This window comes from Vicugna pacos, chromosome 9, assembly GCF_048564905.1.
Source record: "Vicugna pacos chromosome 9, VicPac4, whole genome shotgun sequence".
Taxonomy (NCBI): domain Eukaryota; kingdom Metazoa; phylum Chordata; class Mammalia; order Artiodactyla; family Camelidae; genus Vicugna; species Vicugna pacos.
In genome coordinates, this window is record NC_132995.1 from 7,817,972 (window position 1) to 7,839,203 (window position 21,232).

The following is a 21,232-nucleotide window of genomic DNA, read 5'->3' on the forward strand; positions in this document are numbered from 1 at the left end:
CCCTAACCAACATCTGACTGTAAAGAGGTGTTGGCTTCCTGAGTTCCATTCAGTCTGGAGACACCTCTGGGAAGTGGAGCTGGAGTAGAAAGGAGGGGAGGTGACAGTATGACTGATCTTCCCAGCCCAGTACATATCCACAAATGTCCCAATCTGAGGGAGGAGGCTGTTTCACTCTCCTGGGAAAGTCTCCACTTTAAGGGAGGTGGCTGGACAGGAAAATCATTTCCTGCTTGTAGGGTCCAATGCCCTGCCCAGAGCCAGACCTCAGTCTTCTGGGTGAAAAAATGGACTCGACCACCTCTGACTCTTTCAGCAGGACCTGAGTTTCTCTGCCTCGGTTGGCTGGCAGCATTGCAGACCAGAGAGGTTGCACTCATCTTCAAAGGCAGAAGATGCTTTAATAACTTCCTCTGGGGGTTTCCAGAGAGGCAGAGAAGCCCTACCACCAACCCCGTCCACGTTCATCTCTCAGATCCCAGGAAGAAAGCATCATCCCTTTCCAGCAGCACCCTGACATCCCCAGGTGACTTATATGCCCCTCTGACCCTGACATTGTAATTATACTAATCACAACTCCTGGAAACCCAGTTCATGCCGAGATCTTCCCACCTCTGCTCTCGCCTCCTGTGCTGTAACAGGAGGCAGGATCCTTTCCTCCTCTCCAGAGGCACTTGTCCTCTGTCCCAAGCATGCAAAACTGTGAAGTCCTTCACACTGTCTGACCTTCAACTGCCCTGTTGCGGATTAGCCTCTTCTCACCCTTACCCATTTACTACCTGATGGCAATAGAAGAAGAAAAGGGTTCCCTAGAGAAGGGGAGAACCCACACAGCCCACCAAGGGCAAGACGAAGATCAGATGCCAGGAAGGACTTGCCCTCACAAAGCTGAGAGAGGAGGCACCTCTGCAGACAACATAACAAACACAAGCACGAGGCAGTTGGGGCTGGAGTTTATTGCAGGCGGACAATGAACACGGAGATTCAGGGAGGAGGCGGGGCGGGCTGAGGGCTCTGTGCTCAGAATCCTGAGGGAGGATCAGGAGGCGGAGGTCAGGATGGGGTCTGCCAGATGGAAGAGGACCCGGCCTGACAGCGGAGGAGCTGCTAGGGGCGAGGCCCAGAACCAGCTCCCCTTTGCCCCCCATTCTTCAGGATGATGGCTCCGGAGACGCTAGGCGATGTCACGAAGAGGAGCCAGAGCCCAATCCCGAAAGACGCATCCTGGGTGGAGGAGCTGGCCGGCGGTCCATCCTGGGTGAAAGGGAGGTTACCCGGGTCCTCGCCCCTCCGCGGCCTCCGGCGTCTCTCCCGGCATCTGGCGGCTCGGGCGGCGGCTAGGGTCGCTGTGGCGGCGGCGGCGGCGGCGGCTGCGCGGCAGCTCGAGCTGGGGTCGCGGCCCGCCAGGAGGTCCCAGGAGGCATGAGACCGAGGCAGCGGCGGGCGCTGGGGCAGGCAGCGCACCCGCGCGAGCGCCGCACGGAGAGGTCTGCGCGCTGGGCGGCGGGCCGGCGGGGGCTGCAGCAGGTCGCGTGGGAACCCAGATGAGACCGTAATAGACAGCGAGCAGCACGGCAGCCAACGAGACGCAGAGGAAGTAGGCGCAGACCGGGGCCAGACGCAGCCAGCGGCCCCGCGGGCCCTCGCTCAGCCCGGCGCCACCAGGGCTCTCGCCGCCGCCGCCCACGCAGCTCGTGCCCCGCATCCCCGCAGCCCACTCGGCCCGCCGCCACAGCCCGCACAGGCCCCACCCCCTCGGCCCGCCCCCTCAGGGGGCCGCCCCCTTCGGAGGACCGCCTCCGCGTTCTTAATCTCCTTCGTCCAACCCCGCCCCCGCGAGCACGGTCACTCCTCCGAATTCTAGGCCGCCCTCTCCTCAGCCTCCAGCCAACCGTTAAGCTAAGACAACCACAGCGTTCTGACCCCGCCCCGACTTGGCTGTGGCCCCGCCCCAAGCATGTAATACCTCGATTTTTCTCAAATGCAGGGTCCGGCCCAGCCGACTCCTGCCAGGCTTGGTGTTATACGCGCCCCAGCGCGTAGCTCCACTCTCCTCTTTCCCTGTCCTTCTTCCCGCGTCCTAACCCCGTCTCCTTTCAGAACTCAGACTTCTTCCAGGCATATAGCTCCGCCACTCTCTTGCCCAAGCTCAGGCCTTGTTTAGGTCCTGCCCCTCAGCCGCAGTCCTGCCCCAATTCTAACTTGCCTTCTCCAAGTCAGACTCTACTCCAGCATTCGATTATCCTCCATCTCCAGTCCAGGCCCCACCTCTTTTCTCCTCACGCCACTGGTTTGAACACCGTATTATAAACCACGCCCTCCGCCGCTGTCTGCGCCCCCTAACAGCGTTAGGGATTCCCGCCTAAATCTGCTCTTGGTTGCATCCCACACCCTAACAGCGTCCCATGTTTTAACTCAGTCCACTAGAATTCTGGCCCCGCCCAGGCACCCTAACCACGCCCCTCACGGGACCTGCCTCCTCCTCCATACTTTGTGTCCTGAGGTCTATCGCCCCGAAGTTCCAACTACGCCCCACACCCCAGCCACACCCCCTTCCCCAGCTCCTTCCCACCACCCTCAATTTCACCCTCTGTCTAAAGCCATGGGGTCCAGAGTGGGCTCCGGGGAACAGAGAACACAGCCTGGAGATCCAGACTAACCCCGTCCTGCCGCCCCCTCCCCATCAAGGCGGGGAAGCTTCAGTCCCCTCCCAGCAGCGTCTTCAGGAGTTCAGGGAGGCCTGCGGGAGGGGGGGAGGGAAGACGTATCAGGGGGGTGGAGGAAGAAAGACCCCCTTCCTCCCGCCTCTTCCGCCACGGAAAAGCCCGCCAAGCACAGCAACCCAGACTGCCCCCGCCAGAAACACAGTTCAAAGGTTAGCGGAAGCACTGCGTTTAATAGAGACCGGGCCGATGGCCGAGTAATTAAAGTCCATCAAAAGAGTCACTGGCTATTTGCCATGCCCCAGATGTGAGCTCTTGGAGGCGGGAAGCTCATCCCGGGAACTGGCACCGAGATCCCCCACAGCCTCCGTGAGTAACTCGGAGGTGTCTCAGCCACCCCGGTGCCATGGCGCCCCCCATTTGTGAGGCTGGACTACTGCCCTGGTCCCACCCGGTACTGTCCCTACCACCTCCCCCCTTACATTGAACCCTCTCCTGGATGGAGTGTGGCGGAAGCAGAGGACAGAGGAGCGAGGTAGCAGGTTAGTGCAGAGCGCTAAGGCCGCAGCTGGCGGGCGCGGTCAGCGGGCGGCCCCCGGTGGCGAAGCGGCTGCCACCACCTTGCAGAAACGCACCCTCTGGAAGTCGGTGATCTCTGCCGTCTCTGGGCCCTCGGGGGCCGCCTCTGGGAAAAGAAGGGGCGGTCAGCGGAAGGGAAACAGTAACCTCCCACCCCTCCACTGGACCCGACACTCGAGCCCCGCCCTTCGTCCCCACGTTAAGCGGTTTACTAGCCTCAGACTCTTAATCCTCAGAGTGGACCCACGCAGCAACATACACCCTAACAGAACCCTGCTTACAATCGAGTACATAATCCGATATAGCCAGATCAGTCACGTGACCCAAAGACAGTGCTTGGGCTCCATTCTAAACTCCCTCCTCTCCAATCCCAATCCCCGCACCCAACCCCCCCCCCCCCCCCCCCCCGTCTAAACCAACCTCCATCAGCCTGCTCTGCAAGACCTGCCCTGCATTTCCCCTGCCCACCTCCTGAGCCCTAACCAGTTTCCTTGGCCCTGCCCCCAAATCCTAATCCCACTCCTGGGGGAGGTCTGTGGTTCACCACCCAGTTTCCACCTGGTGGAGATGGAGACAGGGTTCGGAGCTTGCTCCAGGTCCATTGGGCTCAACATTCTATTTTACCCCAATTTTTTTACCCCACTATTTTATGTATTCCTATTCTAAGTTACCCCAGTCAATTACACGTCAAACCTAATTCCACCCACACAGCTAAATCCATTACTCTGCCCCTCTCTATTCTTATTTTTGAGCTATTTAAATGTCTAATCCTGCCTTTAGCTTCTCCCCTTGAACTGTGCCTACCCTCATTTTTTTTTTTTACTTTCCAACCCCCCTGAGCTGGGCCTCTAAATCCTACTCCCAACCTGGCCCCACCTCCTCACCCCCAGGCCCATACACATTCAACTCCTAGTCACTGGGCACAAAAGTCCTTTCTTTAGCTCCACCCCCTTGACCACCAGAGTCCCTGCCACCCTGTCCCAGCAGTCTAACTACACCCCCACATCCCGCTGCTACCCCACACACCCATAGTGGGCCCCACTCTGCTCCATTCTACTCCCCTCAAACCCTCCTCCCCGCAACCCAAGAGGAAGAAGAGGAAGGAAGGCCACCTCCACTGCCCCAGCCACTCCCCCACCTGGAGCTGCCTCAGACCCCTCCTCTTCAGTTTTCTGGGCTCCTGGGAGGCTGGGCCCACTCTCCAGGGAGGCAGGGGCTGGCTGGTCACCTCCTGGGGAAGGGGGAGGCCCAGTCAAGCCCCTTCTCCAAACATCCCCCCAACCCCAAGACAGAAGGCCCTGGGGAAGTCAGAGGGAGTTCAAGGACACACTTGGGGAATGTCATTTGAGGATGTGAACTCTTTATTGGGGAGGGGACCCTGAATGGTTCAGAGCAGGGGCAGGATCTGAGGATGGGCATCCAGAGACAGGCATGGACCATCTTCCCTAGCCACAGGGGCCATGAGGCACACAGGGTCCCAGGGCCCAGCCTGAGGGTCCCCCACGCACCCCTTGAGCACACACACAAGCAGCCCACTTCATGCACTTTCAAAAGGCCAAGCCTCACCCAGAGAGAGGGCATCAGCCGAGTGGGCGGTCCGGGGAGAATTCAGCTCCATCTCTTCACCCCAGTCGGACACGGGCTGGTGGCCCCCGGGGGGCGAGAAGGGGCTAGCAGGCGTGGCAGGGGCCTGGGGAAGCGGCTGGGGCTCCTCGGGCCTGGTGGGCTCTTCGACACCACACTCCAGGGTGGGGCTCCTGCTGGGCTCAGCCTCTTGGGGTGGGTGGTCTGAGGCTGGTTCTTCTTCCTCCTCATCAACCTCCTCCTCTTCTTCTTCGACCTCCTCCTCGTCCCCACTCACGTCTTCCCACTCCTCATCCTCGTCCTCCGCCTCGCCCTCCTCCCCCTCGTCCTCAGGAGGCTGACAGTCCTGGGCTGGGGTCTCGGGCAGCTGTGAGGAACACAGGCAGGTAGGGGAGAGGGTGCGGGCCCCGAGCCCCACCACACCCCCGTTCTGGAGACAACAGCCCACCCTACCTGCATGGGCATCTCCTCCGGGGGAGCAGGCTGTGGGGGCTCAGGCGCAGAGGCCGCTACCTCCTTCGTCTCCCAGCGGTCATCATGGTCACTGGAGGAGACAGAGGAAAGGGGGGAAGCCCAGGTGGATAGGAGGCAGGGGCTTCCCACCTCTGACTCCTCCCCAGAGAAAGAGCTGCAGAATTCAGGGGTCAGGGACAGACAGATGGAGGGGGTCCGCGTGGCAGGAGAGAAGCTGGGTGGGAAGCGAGTAATGGACAGATGAGGATAAAGTGGAGAGCCAGGCCCCAACGCCCCCAAAACCAACCAAGCTCCTGACCCACAGGGAGACAAGTGCCCGAGAAACAGACAGGGCAACAACACGACAGACAGACACACCCCTACACACACAAGCCAAAGAATGACCAGCGGTGGAGCCACATAGCCTCACTGGGGTTGGGCACGTGCGGGGGAAGGGGCGCCCCCACCTGTAGGTATGGGGGGCTGCCTTGGCCTGGGGTCGGCTGCTCTTCCTCCTTCTGCGGCTGACCTCAGCTTTGTGCTGGGACAGGAACTCCCTGAAAGTGGGGGGCTTGGGGGGCCGAGCCCAGGCCTGATCGTCTGCAACGAAACCCAGGGGGAGTCAAGGGCGGAGGGCAGGGCACAAACGACCCCCATGCTTGGCCCAGCCAGTTGCCTCACCCCACCCAAGGACACCCACTCACCGTAGCGGTGCGATGGTTCAAGGGCAGTGGCCGGGCCATCCTTGAACCTGGGAAAAGAGACAGAAGGTGAGCAGGCAGCTGAGGGTACAGGGAGAACAAGAGGGGCAGGAAGAGATAAAGGGACGAGAAGGGGGCAAAATTCAAGATCACAGGAGAGACAGACAGCCAGAGGGGGTCACCGACTAAAAGGACAGGACCAGGTGATGGACAGGAGGCAATTGTGTCATCATAGTAACAAATACAGAAAGAAAAACTTCAGCACTTGACACCCCACCCCTACCACAGAACAGAAATTTGGAAGTATATAATCCCTAGCTTCCTGTCTGGCCTAATTTCCTATCACTCTTTCTTGCCTCCTCAGCTAAGCAAGTCTTCCTACCGCATGGAGCCCCTACCTCAGGGACTTTGCACTCGCTGCTCCTAGGACGCTCTTCCCCAGACCTCTCAGTGGCCCACTCCCTAACCTCTGTCAGGCCTCGGCTTAGAGGCTTTCCTAAACTCTGTCTAAAGTAATCACATATTATTGCATATATTATCTAAGTTGAAAACAATGGCCCCCATCCATTTCCATACCCTGTTTCATTATTCTCCATGACCTAACATTAGATCTATTTATTACCCATCTTTCCCACTGGACTCTAAGTTCCACGAAGACAGAAGCATTTTCCTCACTGCTCTATCCCCATCACCTAGAACCCTCCATGACACATAGGAGGGAATCAACAAATGTAAGCTAAGGAATCAATGCAGCCATGCATTACGGAAACTCGCCGCAGGCTGCTTTGGGGACACAAGAGAAAAAATTACTTTTCTCATTCTTAATCCTGAGAACATCTCCCCAAAAGCCCAGTTGCCTATACCTTAGAAAGGTCAGCTACGCTGTATGCAAAATAGTTCTCACACTTGCACACGCTGAGCTCACAATCCAAAAATAAGTGCTCTGACCCCCAGGCACACATGACAAGATCCTCCTTCTTAAGCCAGCACCAACAGTAAGTTTTAGGTGTGAAAACTTCTACTGTGGCAAAGGAGAGAGGATGATGGAAACACTACAACTGCCGCTCTTAACACTGCCGTTTGGCGGCTCTTCCAGAACCCTCTCCGTCTCTGGTATGGAAGTTAGTCCTCCTGTCGATGATGCCTTCGCTTTTAAGTTTGACTAACAGGATGTTTCCTGGGACCCAAAAGGGTACAGAGTCAGACTTGAGGATAATAAGGCCACCAGGATAAGGGGTTTGGGTTGGTGGGGGACAGGCTAGAGGGATGCTCCCCTCAGCATGAACCCCAGGATGAACACACACAGGACAGAAGTGAGCTGAACATGCAGAAGCCAAGCCTAGGCATACCCACAGCTTCTAGTCCAGGCTGGATCAGCCAAACCCAGGGGACCCATGACCATATGAGAAAAAAATACTTTTAGGCACTACCGAGATTTGGTGGTGGTGACACAGCATTACACAGCAATGGGTGACGGATACACAGGGTGAGAAACCGGAGATGCAAAGGAGTCAGAAGTCATGGCCAAGGTCAAGGAGCCAAACAGGGGTGAGCAGGGATGAGACTTACATGCCATCAGTCTTCTCAGCATCCCACTCCCGCCGCCACTGGCCCGTGGGCTTGCGGTGCCTCTGCAGCCGCTCCTGGTCAATCTTCTCCCTCTCCTGCTTCCAGCGCAGGTACTCTGACCGCTCGCGGCCCGTCATGGAGAGCGTCATGTCCCCGGTGCCACCCAGGCCGGCTCTGCGGCCCTGCCCCCAGCAGACCAGCAGTCAGGGCCCCAGTCCACAACCCTCCCCCCCATCTCCTCCCCCAGGCCCTCTAAACTCAGAGGTGGAGCCACTCACTCAAGGTCACACAAAGCTATCAGAGGAAGGCAGGATGGTACTGATGCAAGAAACGACAATCAACTTGGGGGTAAAGACGGGGTGCAAGGCTGGGGCCTAGCCCTGCTCTGTCTTGGCAGCCTTGCACCTGGCACTCGGCCCACACCCAGCTGCCCAACCCGGGGACCAGCTGCAGGACAGTACTTCGTGGCCCAGGGCGCCCCGGAGGCCAGCACCCACCTGCCGCTCCTGCTCGAGGCCACAGCGCACCCGCTCGAAGTCGGGCCCCCCCCAGTTGCGCCCATGCCGCCGGCTGCCTTCCCGGCGGTCCCGCTCAGGCTCCTCCAAGGGCCCGCTGCGTCGCCGGGGGTCGTCCAGGAAGTTCCGCACCGGGTTGGGCTCCAGGACGCCTTCCTGCGGGCACGGATGGGCACGGGGAGCGGGGGGTTGGCGGGCTCCCCAGGCTGGACGGCTCCATCCCTCCGCCGGGGGGCGCCCGCGCCACTGACCCGCTGGTTGCGCTCATACTCTGCAATCTTCTCCATCTCCTCGTTCATCTTCTCAATGTTCTGCCTGCGCCGCTCCTCCCACTCCTTGTGGAGGCAGGAAGTGGGTGGGGGGATGACAAAGACAGAGATACAGGGCGTCAGGAAGAACCTTAGGGTCTGTTACCATCTGAACCTCTTTTCTTAGCCCTTGGCTGGCATCTGGGCACCTGGCTCAAGTGTGTTCCAGTCACCAGTTAACTGGTAAGAGGGCTCAATGTGCCTGGACTGTTCGTGCACACAATACAGTGTGTGCTGAACGTCCGTCTTCCTCCTGGGGGTCTGAAATTTGCGTGTGTACTAGACAGAGGGGACTGACAAGACCAGACCCGGATAAAAAGCCTGGATATCAAGTCTCTAATGAGTCCCTAGCAGACAACTCTTGACATCGGCTATCATGACTCGATGCTAAAGGAATTACACACAGCCTAGGTGTTTCCAATGGGCAAGGACTCTTGGAAGCTGGTACGTGGTTTCCCCTAGACTTCAGCTTATGTGCCCTTTCCCTTTGCTGATTTTGTTTTGTATTCTTTCACTGTAACAAATCTTAGCCATGAATCATTCTAGCAAAGCACAGAACCTGGGAAAGGGGTTGGGGGCCCCAACACACCATGGCTGCCACAGAAATTCTGCCACATAATAACAGTAGTAACCTGGCAGATGGCTAGGTGACCCCCATCATTCTTCCCTTCTTCCACAGTAACAAAGTTTTAGATGAACACATGGCCAAGCTGCTGGAAACGACGTCTTCATCCCCAGGACTCAGCACACAAAAGAGAAATAAACTTCCACGTGATTGAAGCCATGGCATTTTGGGGTCTTCTTACGACAGCTTAGTACGTATAAATGACATAACAAATAATAAACGTCCTTAAGTAACATTCGTTGAATGTTTGCTCTGAAGGACTCAATGCCTGATGTCACATGATGCTTACAATAACTTTTATACTTGATTTTCATTCCCGTTTTAAGAGTGAGAACCCAGAAACTCCCAGAGGGGAAGTGAGCTGCCCATGGACTGAGAACTAACAGAAGCAGGTTGACCCCAAGTCCACAGCGGACTCAAAACCACCACGCTAGACAGCATCCCACACTGCTAACCTGTGTGGCGGGGCCCCGGGAGCAAGCAGTTCCAGTTAAGATCACTGCTCCCTGCGGAAAAGCCAGGGAGTGAGAGAGAGAGAGCACACGTGCGCACTAGACAGAGCCCACCAGACAGCGTTGGAAAGAGAAGAGAGATGGGGAAGGGAAGGCAGGTGGAGGGGGCAAGCACACAGCAGGCAGAGCAAAACTGGGGGGACAGAGAGAAAGAGACAGGAAGAGTACACACAGGCACTGGTCAGGAAGAGGGAGGGAGAAAAGAGGAGAAAGAGACCTGGAGGGAGGAGCCAAAAAAGAAACAGAGACACAGAAAGATAGACAGAGGAGAAAATCCATTTGAGAGTGAGAAGAGAAACAGGACAACACAGAATCTCGCCAGAGGACTCCAGCCCCCGCCAAGCTCCTACCTTGGATTTGCGGTCAGCAGTTGAGGTGTCTCCAGCTCCAGACAGATGAGGGGACCCCCTGCTCCGACCCCTCCGGCCACGGCCCCCAGCTCCTCGTCGAGGCTGCTCCCCAGGACTTTCCTCCCAGCTGCGGGCTGCCCGGCCCATGCTGGACCGGCCTCCCTGCCGCGGGGGGGTCCGGCCTCCCTTGCTGGTCCCTGGGGGCCGAGGGGTTCCAGGGGACCTCCGGGAGGGACCCAGGTTCTTCTCCTGGAAGTGGGGAGGGGGGAAAGTACACTCACTGAGACCAGGAGACAGGGACACCCCAGGCCCAGAGGGCAGCTGTGAGGACCGAGGCCCGCATGGGTCTGGGGCAGCTGGGAATGCACTCAGGTCTCACCTCTCACCCCCTCCCTGGCCTCATGAGTCCCCATCTCGGCGTGGAGCTCACCAATTCAACTGCCACATTCTCCTTCTCCACCGAGCGGCCCTTCCGGGGAGCTGTCACGGCTACTCCCTCGAGTTCAGCTTTTTTACGGTCCTCCTCAATCTCCTAGGGGCAGACATCAGGGATAGGGAGTGTCAGAGGTCTGGTGCACCAACCAGATTCCCACAGCCCCTGAATTCCTCCCAAGTCTGCCCCAGCCCAGATCTCTCTTCTGAGCCCTCAACAAAAAAGCTGGCCACTTCAGCAGCTTCCCCTAGATTGTACCACACTAATCCCCAGCTTAGAACCCTCCTGTGGTGCCCATCTCTGAGTAAGAACCAAAGACTTCCCCACAGCCTAGGAGGTCCCACAGGGTTTGATCTCGTCAACCCTTTGACCTCATATCCCACTCTCTCCCCTCACTCCCTCTGGCCTCCTCACTGTTCTCAGAAAATACAAGCCTTAAATCTGCCCCAGGGCCTTTGCACCTGCTATTCCCTCTGCCAGGAACACTTTCCCCAGAGATCCTTCAGTCCCTCAAGTCCCTCACCTCCTTCAGGTCTATGCTCCCCTTCTCTGAAAGGCCTTCCCTGTCCAGCCTCTCCACAAGCTTCTTACCCATCCCTGTTCACTTCCTGGTATTATGTATATTTTGCTTCCCTGCCTCCCCACTGCAACAGAATCTGCCTGAGGATAAGGATATCTGTCTGCTTTGTTCACTGATGTATACCCTGTGCCTAGAACACTGCCTGGCACACAAGAGAGGCTCAATATGCTTTTTTTTTTAATGAATGAATGTATGAAGAATGAATAAATGAAACCCACTCCTCATCCCATCTCAGGGACAGCCTCACCACCTGCTCTATCACCTGTGAAAGGGACCTGGGCCTCATCCTGGACCCCCTCTCCTCTCCACCTCCTGCCACTGCCCATGGGTCACGGAGCCTCTCCCAGTAGCTCTGTCCCAGGCCAGGAACCTCCTCTCCATATACACATCTCCTTCCCGTGCCCCTCACCAGAGTCCCTACCCCTGCTTCCTCCTCCCATTCACCACCACACAGCAGCCAGAGGGTATCTCCTAAAAAGCTATTCTGACCTGGCTCTACTCCTGCTCAAAGCCCTCCATGGCTCTTCAGTATGCTTAGGAAAAAGTCCAAACTCTTAGCCTAGTGGCATTCTGGGCCCTGCATGGCCGGACATCAGCTGACCTCTCCAGGTCCATACCCCACAACTAACCCACCAACTTTAAGCTCCAAGTTTTTGCACAAACTGTCCCCTCTGCTTGAAGTATGTTATGCTCTCTTTTTCAACTGGCTAATGTCTACTCACCCTTCAAGTCCCAGAATCCCCTCCTCCAGGAAGCCCTCCCTGATATCCCCCTGGCTGGATAAGGAGCCCCCTCTGGGCTCCCACAGAACCCTGAACTTCCCATTGCAGTCTTGCCTGCTATGGGTCATCACTGACTAAAGCCGAGTCTATGCCCCTACTAGCCTGTGAGCCCTGGAAGGGCAGGCCCAGGGCCATCTCCATCACTGCTGTTGCCCCAGAACCACTCAGCAGAGGACCTGGTGCAGTGAAGACACTGGTGAATATTTGTGAAGAAATGAATGAATGATGTAATGAAAGAAGGAATCCCAGGCTAAGGCCTTTGGCTTTTATCCTGAGAGTGATGAGGAGTAATGAAAAGGTTTTAAGGAAGGGAGAGGTGAGGGAAACTCACTGCGGGGAGGAGAGGGGATGGGGTCTCCCAGGGCGGGGCTAGGGCACCTGGTAGCGCCGGATGAGGGCCTCGTTCTTCCGCCGAAGAGCCTCGATCCTCTTGTCCAGCTCAGCATCCTTCTCCTCCTTCGATTTCAGGTCCAGTGTGGCTGACTGACAGGGGGAGACAATGGAGAGACAGTAAGAAAAACCTATACCCACCCCAGGGCCACTCAGTGGGGTGTCAGAGTCTAACACATGGGTCTCCTCATCCAAGGCCCCAGCCCCAAATCTCAGATTCCAAAGATCCCACTTTCCATCTCACCATTTCACTGGCTAGGTGGGGCCAGGGTCCCAGCAAACCTTCCCTGTGGAATCTGGACACAGCACTGGGGGTCCCTGAAGGTAGACAGAACAGAAGGACTAAGGCCAATGGCTTTACCCAATCTGTTTCCTCCTTTCCCATACTGGGGCCTCCTTGAATGCACACACTGCATGAACACGCATAAACACCTGCACTCCAAGAGAATCCTAGTCCTCACTCCCACTTCGTCTTCTTAAAGTGCTAGCCCGCCCTTTACGTGGAAAAGTTTAGACTCCTGTTCTCCCCTTAAGGTTTTGGACCCACCCATTTCCCATGTAAACAATGCAGTTACACCCATCCTGAGAAAATGTCCTGGCCCTGCCCCAGCACTTAGGGAAACTTTCAACTCCGCCCCCTTCCAAATGAAAATTCTAGTTCAGTCCCCACACCCTTGTACTGGGTGTTGTAACCCGGGCCTTAATCCTAAGAGAGATCTAGGTAGGGCCTCTCCCCGAACCTGTACAAGAAAATTCTAGGCCCAGCTCCCTGTGCCCATTCTGATGCCGCTCACATCCCCGCTAACACTCTAGATGTGCCTCATTCCCAGGAGTTTCAGAAACATCTTACAACCCCTACTCAAAAACAGTTCAAACCCCACTCCTATTCGCTGCCCCTACTCTTAGGGATGTTCTAGCCCCGTCCCCAACATCCCAAGAAAGGGGCCGCTGCCTCCCTGCACCCCCAAAAAAGATTCCGCAAACAGGCCCGGTACTCACTGGGAAGACTTCCTGAGTATAGCTCAACCTCCTCTGAATACTGACCAGGCGCGGACAAAACTCCACCCGCTCGCGGCTTTCTAGGGAAAATCTCCAGTCTCCACCCAGTCGAGAACGCCACGGCCCCGCCCCGGACAGGCCAAACTTTCTGGCCCCGCCTTTCCCGCCAAACCCCCCTGGCCCCGCCCACAGACCCGCGTTATTAATCTGGCCCCCGCTTCCTACTTTCCCAGCCAACGCTCTGGCCCCGCCCCCTAGCTCCCCAGGCAACACCCTAAACCCGGCCCCTCCTTCTCGCGTTATTATACCGGCCCCGCCTTCGGCTCGCCAGCCAGCAGTTGTGTCCTGTCTCCCATTTACCCCGCCAACCTTCTGGTCACGCCCCTGGCCCCGCCCCCGCCTCGTCGCGTAAATATCTGGCCCCGCCCCTGGCGCCCCTAGCCAAGGTTCTGGCTCGGCGGCCAGCTTCTCCACGACACTCTGGCCCCGCCCCAGCCTCCCACAAAACTTTCTGGCTCCACCCCCAGCACGCCCTGCCAGCATCTGACAGCCACCCCCAGGCTCCCCGCTCCTGCCCGCATCTTCTTGGCTCCTCCCTCACCCTGTCGTCAGCCTCTGGATCTGCCCTTGACTTCCTGGACCCACTTCCAGGACAGGGAAAACTTTCTGGCCCCGCCCCCAGCCTTTTCTGCCAGCGCCCCGGCCCCGCCCCCAGCTCACCAGGTAACACTTGGCCACGCCCCCAACCCGGGCACAACTTTTATGGCCCCGCCCCCAGCTACTCACCCCCGCTCCAGGCCCTCCCGCCGCCCGGCCCACCCCGGCTCTGCCCACGCGCCGACGTCCCGCCCCGGCAGCACCCCTTTACCTTCCCATGTGGGCGTCCAGTCCCCGCCCCCCGCGGAGTGCTCTGGCCCCGCCCCCGCGGGCTGCTAGCTACCGCGCCCGCGCCCGCGCCCGCTCCCCCCACGTGGGGCGTCAGGCCCCGCCCTATCCGGGCGAGCTCCTGGCCCCCTTTCCCGGTCACCTGTCCCGGAGACCCCGCGGTGTCCGCGACTCCGGCTTCGTCGGCGTCCGCGTCTGCAGCTCCCGGGCCGTGCGCGTCACTTCCCGCCCGGACCACGTGAAGAAGGGAACTAAAGAGAGTCATTTCCGGTCCTGGAGGCCCGTTTCCGGGAGCCTTAAAGGCGCCGCGCCCCCCAGGTGGAGGCGGTAGTGGATAGAGCCGGTGTGCAAGGGAGTTCCTGAAGCTTGTTTTACTACTTTCTGCCTGAATTACGTCCTTACAGGGAGAAGATACATCATCTTCTATGTCTGGCCTCTGCCTGCTTCTCTTTTCCTGGTTCTAATAAATAGTTGTCAGGCATTGGGCAATGACTCCTGGAAGCCAGCACATCTGCCACCTTTTGCTGGGGTTTGATGGGGAATCCCCCACCCTCCTGCCAATGAAATTTACAGATAGTTACGGAAGCTTACATTTTTAAACCGATGAAATCGTTCCTTCAAGTCTATAAATCAGCATTGAGTGCCAGGCTCTGTGCTGTGGGAGATGGGGTACGAAAGGGGGGTCAAGGTGATGAACAAGGCAGACCTCATCCCTGTCCTCATGAAGGAAGGCAAAAGTAAGTGTGAAATAACACAAAACAGAAAAGTGAGCGATGTCTTGCAAGAGGGATAGGAGGAGAGGCTGAGAGGCTGAGGGTGAGAAGGGTTGGGTGTCCAAGCAGAGGATACAGTCTGTGCAAAGGCACTGTGGTAAGTGAGCTTGGTGCATTCCAGGAACTGGAAGAAGCTCAGAGAAGGATCTGCTGGATTTGGCTACAGAGTCCAGAGGGTTACATGCATTTACCAAAATTTGTACATAATTAACTTAACAATGATGGTTGGCAACCTTTTACACTGCTGTGTGATGGTCTGTGCTAGAGATGAGCTATAATTTGGCCCAGCTGGTCTCAGGGACTTTGAGTTGTTCCCAGTTGGAGAGATTGCCAAATGCACTGCCTTGAACTTCTGTGGACACCTATCTTTGTGAGTACATGATCTGTGACCTTGCTCAAAAAGGACTCCTGTTACGATTAAGACTGTGGACTCTGCAGGACTGTATCTTGATTATAGAATTGGATACACCAACCAACACATGGTAAAATTGCACAGAACTTTAGACACACTCAAGTGCATATAAAACTGGCAAAATCTGAATAAGATTTGTGGATTGTACCCATGTCAATTTCCTGCTTTTGTTATAGTTATTAAGATGTTACCATTGGGGGAAACTGGATAAAGAATACACAGGGCCTCTTTGTACTTCTTTTTAAACTTACTGTGAATCTATAGTTATTTAAAAATAAAACAATAAAAAAAAAAGAAAAGACTGTGGACTCTGAAGCCAGAAGGCCTGGCTTTGCTTTGGTTATTTATTAATTTATTTATTTGCAGGGGAGAGGTAATTAGGTTTACTTGCTTTTTTTTTTTGGTGGAGTTGAGGATTGAACCCAGGACCTCACGCTTGCTAGGCATGCACTCTACACCCTCTCCCACAGCAAGTCTGGCTTTGAATCCTGGCTCTATCACTTACAAACTGCGATCTTGGGCAATCCATATATGAAACTTCTCTGGAATTCAGCTGTTTCATCTGTAGGATGCCATAACACCTCCCTACTGGGTTTGTTGTGCAGAGTTCAATGGATTAATGAATTAATAACAATCGAGTGCTTGGCACAAGGCCTGAAATATTGTAAGCTCTCAATAAATGGAGACCATTATTATGGCTCCTAAGAAGACAGATCACTGAATCAAAGGTTAACTCACATTTTTAATTTCCAGCAAAGATGAACACAGGTGACCCAGGTTGTGTGAGGCTTGAACTTTATACCAACTTGGCAGCCTCTTGAAGAAAAGGAGTCCCAGACTGCAAGGTCCCAGGGTATTAGATGAAGCCGTGGAAATTAGGAGCTCAGGCGCTTACACTTTCTCCGTGTGTCTCAAGGTAGTTTGAGTTGCCTCTCTCTGATTAAAGAGTGAAACTGAACACTATTCAGTCTGTCTCTTGGAGGTCAGAAGATGAGATTAAGAGTGAGTCCCTCCTTGGGGCACTCAGCAGTCTTACCAGGACTTTCTGAGCTACTAAGGGAGTTCACAGTCATCTCTACTTTGCAAAGGAGGATGCAAAGGCCCAGCCAGAAGAATCCAAAGGTCAGCTAAACTACCACTGACTGGACACCTCCCTGGAGCAAAGCCATGGGCAGTCCTGATCCCTTTCCCCCAGCCAGCCAGCCAAGGAGGTGAACATTTTCACTCCCATTTTATTTAATTTTTTTAGTTGAAGTATAGTTGATTTACAATGTTGTGTTATTTTCAGTTCTACAGCAAAGTGATTCAGTTATACATATACATATATACACTTTTTTATATTCTTTTTCATTATAGATTATTACAAGATATTTAATGTAGTTCCCTGTGCCATATAGTAGTTCCTTGTTGTTTATAGCAGTTAGACACAAAGACACAGGCTCGGAGAGCTGAAGGTGCTGGCCCCAAGCTACTCAGCAGCCAACCTGGAATTTGAATCTGGGGCTGCTTGACCCCAGGGAGACAGAGAGGAGAGCAGCCAACATCTTAGACTCTGAGGCCAGGCTGCCTGGGTTCAAATCCCAGCTCTGCCAGCTGAGCTGGGGTATGGTGGAAAAGTTACTTAACTTCTCTGAGCCTTACTGTCCTCCTCTGTAAAATGATGGTTAATAACAGTGCCCACCTCATTGGGCTCCTCCAGGAGGGGTAGGCTGATAGTGGCTTCCTAAGGTGTCAACATTCTGATCCCTAGAACCTGTGAACATTATCTTATGTGGCAAAAGGGACTTTGTAGAGATGATGAAGTTAAGACTCCTAAGATGGGGAGACGACCTTGGACCATCCAGGAGGCCCCAGTGAAATCACAAGGGTCCTAATAAGAAGGAAGCAGAAGGAGATTTGATGAAGAAGAAAGCTGTTTGCCGCTGAAGCGAGATACTAGTACTGAAGATGGTGGAAGGGGCCAGAAGCCAAGAGATGCACAGAACACAGCTAGAAAAGAAGCTTGAAACGGTTAGTAAACTGATTCTCCCTCAAGCCTCGCCTCCCGCGGGAGCGTGGCCTGCCAACACCTTGATTTTGACCCTGTGAAATTGATGTTGCAGCTGTGACTCTCAAAACTGTCATCAAATAAGTGTGTGTTGTTTCACAGCAGCAAGAGGCACTTACAACAGTGCCCAGCACACAGTTGGTGCATTTAACTGTCACTGTTATGTTACTGTTCCCTGAAACACCCCTAGCCAGGGAACAGCCGCTGATTGCCTCTGAACACTTCACCAATGTTTGCCAACTTACTGCTTAAAAGAACATGCTCTCTTTTTTCTTTATTGAGGTAGAGTTGATTGACAATGTTGTGTTAGTTTCTGGTGTACAGCATAGTGATTCACTTATACATATATATGTTCTTTTTCATGATAAATTATAATAAGATTAAATGTAGTTCCCTGTGCTTTACAGTAACTTTGTTGTCTGTATATTTTATATATAGTAGTTTGGATCTGCTAATCCCAGACTCCTAATTTATCTCTCCCCCCCTTCCCCTTTGGTAACTATAAGTTTGTTTCCTATGTCTGTAAGTCCCTTTCTATTTTATAAATAAGTTCTTTTGTGTCCTTTTTTTAGATTGCACATACAATGATACCTCATGATATTTGCCTTTCTCTGTCTGACTTCCTTCACTTAGTACAATCATCTCTAGGTCCATCCATGTTGCTGCAAATGGCATTATTTCATTCTTTTTTATGGGTGAGTAGTATTCCATTGTGTACATATACATATATATATATATATATATATGCACCATATCTTCTTTATCCTGTCATCTGTCAATGGACATTTGCTTCCATGTCTTGGCTGTTGTAAATAGTGCTGCTATGAACATTGGCATGTGTGTGTCTTTTTTAATTAGAGCTTCCTCCAGATATATGCCCAGGAGTTGGATTGCTGGATCACATGGTAACTCTATTTTTAGTTTTTTAAGGAATCCCTATACTGTTTTCCACAGTGGCTGCACAAAGTTACATTCCTACCAACAATGTAGGACGGTTCCCTTTTCTCTCCAGCCTCTCCAGCATTTATTGTTTGTGGACTTTTTGATGATGGCCATTCTGACTGGTGTGAGGTGATACCTCACTGTAGTTTTGATTTGCATTTATCTGATAATTAGCAACGCTGAGCATCTTTTCATGTGCTTATTGGCCATTGGTGTGTCTTCTTTGGAGAAATGTCTGCTTAGGTCTTCTGCCCACTTTGGGGTTGGGTTGTTGGTTTTTCTGTTACTGAGTTGTGTGGGCTGTTTGTGTATTCTGGAGATTAAGCCCTTGTCAGTCGCATCGTTTGCAGATATTTTCTCCCATTCTCATAGGTTGTCCTTCCACTTCGTTTCTGGTTTCCTTTGCTGTGCAAAAGTTTGTAAGTTTGATTAGGTTCCATTCATTTATTTTTGCTCTCATTTCTATTGCCTGGGGAGACTGTCCTAGGAAGACACTGCTACCATTTATGTCAGAGAATGTTTTGCCTATGTTCTCTTCTAGGAGATTTTATGGTGTCAGGGACACTCTCTTTAATTTGCATCACATACCTAAAAGGTCAGTGCCTTGTTTATACTCATTTCACAGAGAGGGGAAGACAGGCTCAATGGGGCTTCTCTGCCCAGGGGTCGCAGCTGCTAAGGGGCTGGGCTGGTGTCCTAGGGCTGTCATAACAAATGAACACAAACTGTGTGACTCAGAATAGCAGAAATGTATCCTCTCCCAGTTCCAGAGGCCAGAAGTCTGAAATCAAGGTTTTGGCAGGCTTGCTTCCGGAGGCTGTGATGGAGCAACCGTTCCCTGCCTCTCTCCCGGCTTCCGGAAGCAGCCAACAATTCTCTGCATCCCTTGGACTGTAGACACATCACTGCAGTCTCTGCCTTCACCAGGCCTTCCTCATGGTGTCTCTGTGTCTTCTCCTTTTCTGTCTCATAAGGACAGGTCCTCTCTTAGGTCCGGAATGATTTCAGCTCAAGATCCTTACTTTTAACCTCATCTGCGAAGACCCTTATTCCAAATAAGATCACACTGTGGACATGTCTTGGGGACCACAATTCAACCACTACAGTGGCAGGGTCAGAATTTTTTGTTTTATTTTTCTTGACTAGTCGATGTACAATGTTGTATTAGTTTCTGGTGTACAATATAGTGATCCAATTGTGAATATATATTTGTATATTCCTTTTCATATTCTTTTACATTATAGGCTATTACAAGGTATTGAATATACTTCCCTGTGCTAGACCGTAGGACCTTGTTGTTTATCCGGTTTTGTGAAGTTTTTCCCTGTAGGTCCAGTTGTACAAAATCTTCTGCTAACGTTCAGTAAGTATTCCGGGAGAATTGTTCCACCTGCAGATATAGTTTCGTCACCAAGTTTTGATTTGATTTTTTTTTCTTTAAAAAAAAATTCTGGTGGGTAGCTAGGTTTACTTATTTATTATCTTTAGAGGAGGTACTGGGGATTGAACCCAGGACCTTGTGTATGCTAAGCATGCTCTCTACCACTGAGCTATATTCTCCCCCCATTTTATTATTTTTTATTGAAATATAGTCAGTTTACAATGTTTTGTTAACTTCTGTTGTACAGCATGGTGATTCGGTCATACATACATATATATTTTCCTTTTCATATTCTTTTTCATTATAGGCTATTACTGTAGATGTATTTTTGATATATTTGTTGGAGAGGGTGAGCTCCATGTCCTTCTATTCCATCTTGAAGCCCCACCCCAGGATCCGAATTTGAACCCAGGCCCCAGGACTTGCCGCCTCCACATGGCCCCGTCCTGCACAGAGTCCCTCAGACGGAAAGAGCTGACTCGATCGGGCCCAGTCCTCTGCTGACCCTCCCAGCCACATCTTTCCCTTTCTCCCATCCTCACACTCCATGTCTTCACCCCCTGGTTCTCAACAGGGGTTATTTTGCTCCCCCAGGGGACATTGTGCAGTGTCTGGAGATATTTTTGATTATCACAGCTGGGGAGAGGGTCCTTACTGGCATCTAGTGGGATGAGGCTGGGAATCTGCAGAACATCCTACAATGCATAGAACAGCTCCCACAACAAAGGCTCATCCAGCCCCAAATGTCAGTAGAGCCAAGACTGAGAAATCCTGCCCTAGCCGCACTGAAAGGTATTTTGGGTTCCTTGAAAACAACACGCTCTCCCTCATCTGAGCCTTGGCATTGGCTGTTCCTCCTGCTTGGAACACCTGTCACAGCCTCTTTCTCTGGTTAAGTTGTCCTCATCCTTCAGGGATCAGCTCAGATGTCACCTCCTCCAGGAAGCACTCCTTGACCCCAGGCTAAGTCAGGTATCCCTGTTTCAGTGGTCCTGTATTCCCACATCCCAACTCTGCCCACTCGGGGTCCTCACTGCCTGGGGACAAGTCTGTGTCCCCCAGTGGCCTCTGAGCCCTGTGGGGATAGGGCTGGGATTGCCTCTGTCACTGCTGTGTCCCCAGCTCTGTTCAGCACAGGGCCATGCACACAGTAGGGTCTCAATACATGTTGAATGACTAAAGCGACCCAGTTGTCACGGAGCCTTCTCAGCTCCCAAACCCATTAGACCAACACGTCCCAACCCCATGGGATCCCAAACACATTTTATGACAAAAACTGCTTCCATAATCCCCCTTTTCCTGTCCTGAAATGAGATGCAGAGACAGTGTGTCCTACCCACATACATTATTTTGAAAAAACCTAACTGCAACCTAAAGGCAAAATTAAAGGAAAGTAATGTATACTAAAGCAACATATATGTAGTGGGGAGGGTATAGCTCAGTGGTAGAACACGTGCTTAGCATGCAGAAGATTCTGGGTTCAATCCCCAATACCTCCATTAAATAAACAAATAAACAAACAAACCTAATTACCTTCCCCCATACACAAAAAAGCAACACATATGTAAAATGCGTTAACCCAGCTACACTGGAAAACATAGAGTCAAATTTTTTCACCTGCTTTAACGAGTGTGTTTAAGAGAATTCCAGAAATCGCCAGCAGAATATTGTCAACAGTCTTTTGTTATATTTGAGATTTTGAGGAAGGGCTGTGTGTGTGTGTGTGTGTGTGTGTGTAGACTCAGCTTG

At 53.2% G+C, this 21,232-nt stretch overlaps 2 protein-coding genes across 7 annotated transcripts; both read right to left on the minus strand.

Moving 5' to 3' along the window:
• Window positions 1–937: 937 nt before the first annotated feature.
• On the minus strand, window positions 938–1,844 carry INAFM1 (InaF motif containing 1). The gene has a single exon (XM_072966782.1). The coding sequence runs from the start codon at window positions 1,703–1,705 to the stop codon at window positions 1,271–1,273; it is 435 nt and encodes a 144-aa protein (XP_072822883.1). The 5' UTR covers window positions 1,706–1,844; the 3' UTR covers window positions 938–1,270.
• A 419-nt stretch (window positions 1,845–2,263) lies between these two features.
• Window positions 2,264–14,208, minus strand: CCDC9 (coiled-coil domain containing 9). Of its 6 annotated transcripts, none has more exons than XM_072966780.1 (16): window positions 14,071–14,154; window positions 13,044–13,123; window positions 12,289–12,362; window positions 12,033–12,137; window positions 10,290–10,391; window positions 9,860–10,108; window positions 8,316–8,399; window positions 8,047–8,220; window positions 7,550–7,731; window positions 5,984–6,030; window positions 5,747–5,879; window positions 5,280–5,370; window positions 4,809–5,193; window positions 4,381–4,473; window positions 3,299–3,348; window positions 2,264–2,740 (listed from the first exon to the last, which is right to left on the minus strand). In XM_072966780.1, the coding sequence occupies exons 3-16, from the start codon at window positions 12,289–12,291 to the stop codon at window positions 2,723–2,725; spliced, it is 1,716 nt and encodes a 571-aa protein (XP_072822881.1). In that variant the 5' UTR covers window positions 12,292–12,362; window positions 13,044–13,123; window positions 14,071–14,154; the 3' UTR covers window positions 2,264–2,722. The 6 variants fall into 6 exon arrangements, with proteins under 6 accessions (XP_072822881.1, XP_072822878.1, XP_072822882.1 ...); XM_072966777.1 differs by lacking the exon at window positions 14,071–14,154 and adding an exon at window positions 13,912–13,957; XM_072966781.1 differs by lacking the exon at window positions 14,071–14,154 and adding an exon at window positions 13,645–13,666.
• Window positions 14,209–21,232: the final 7,024 nt, after the last annotated feature.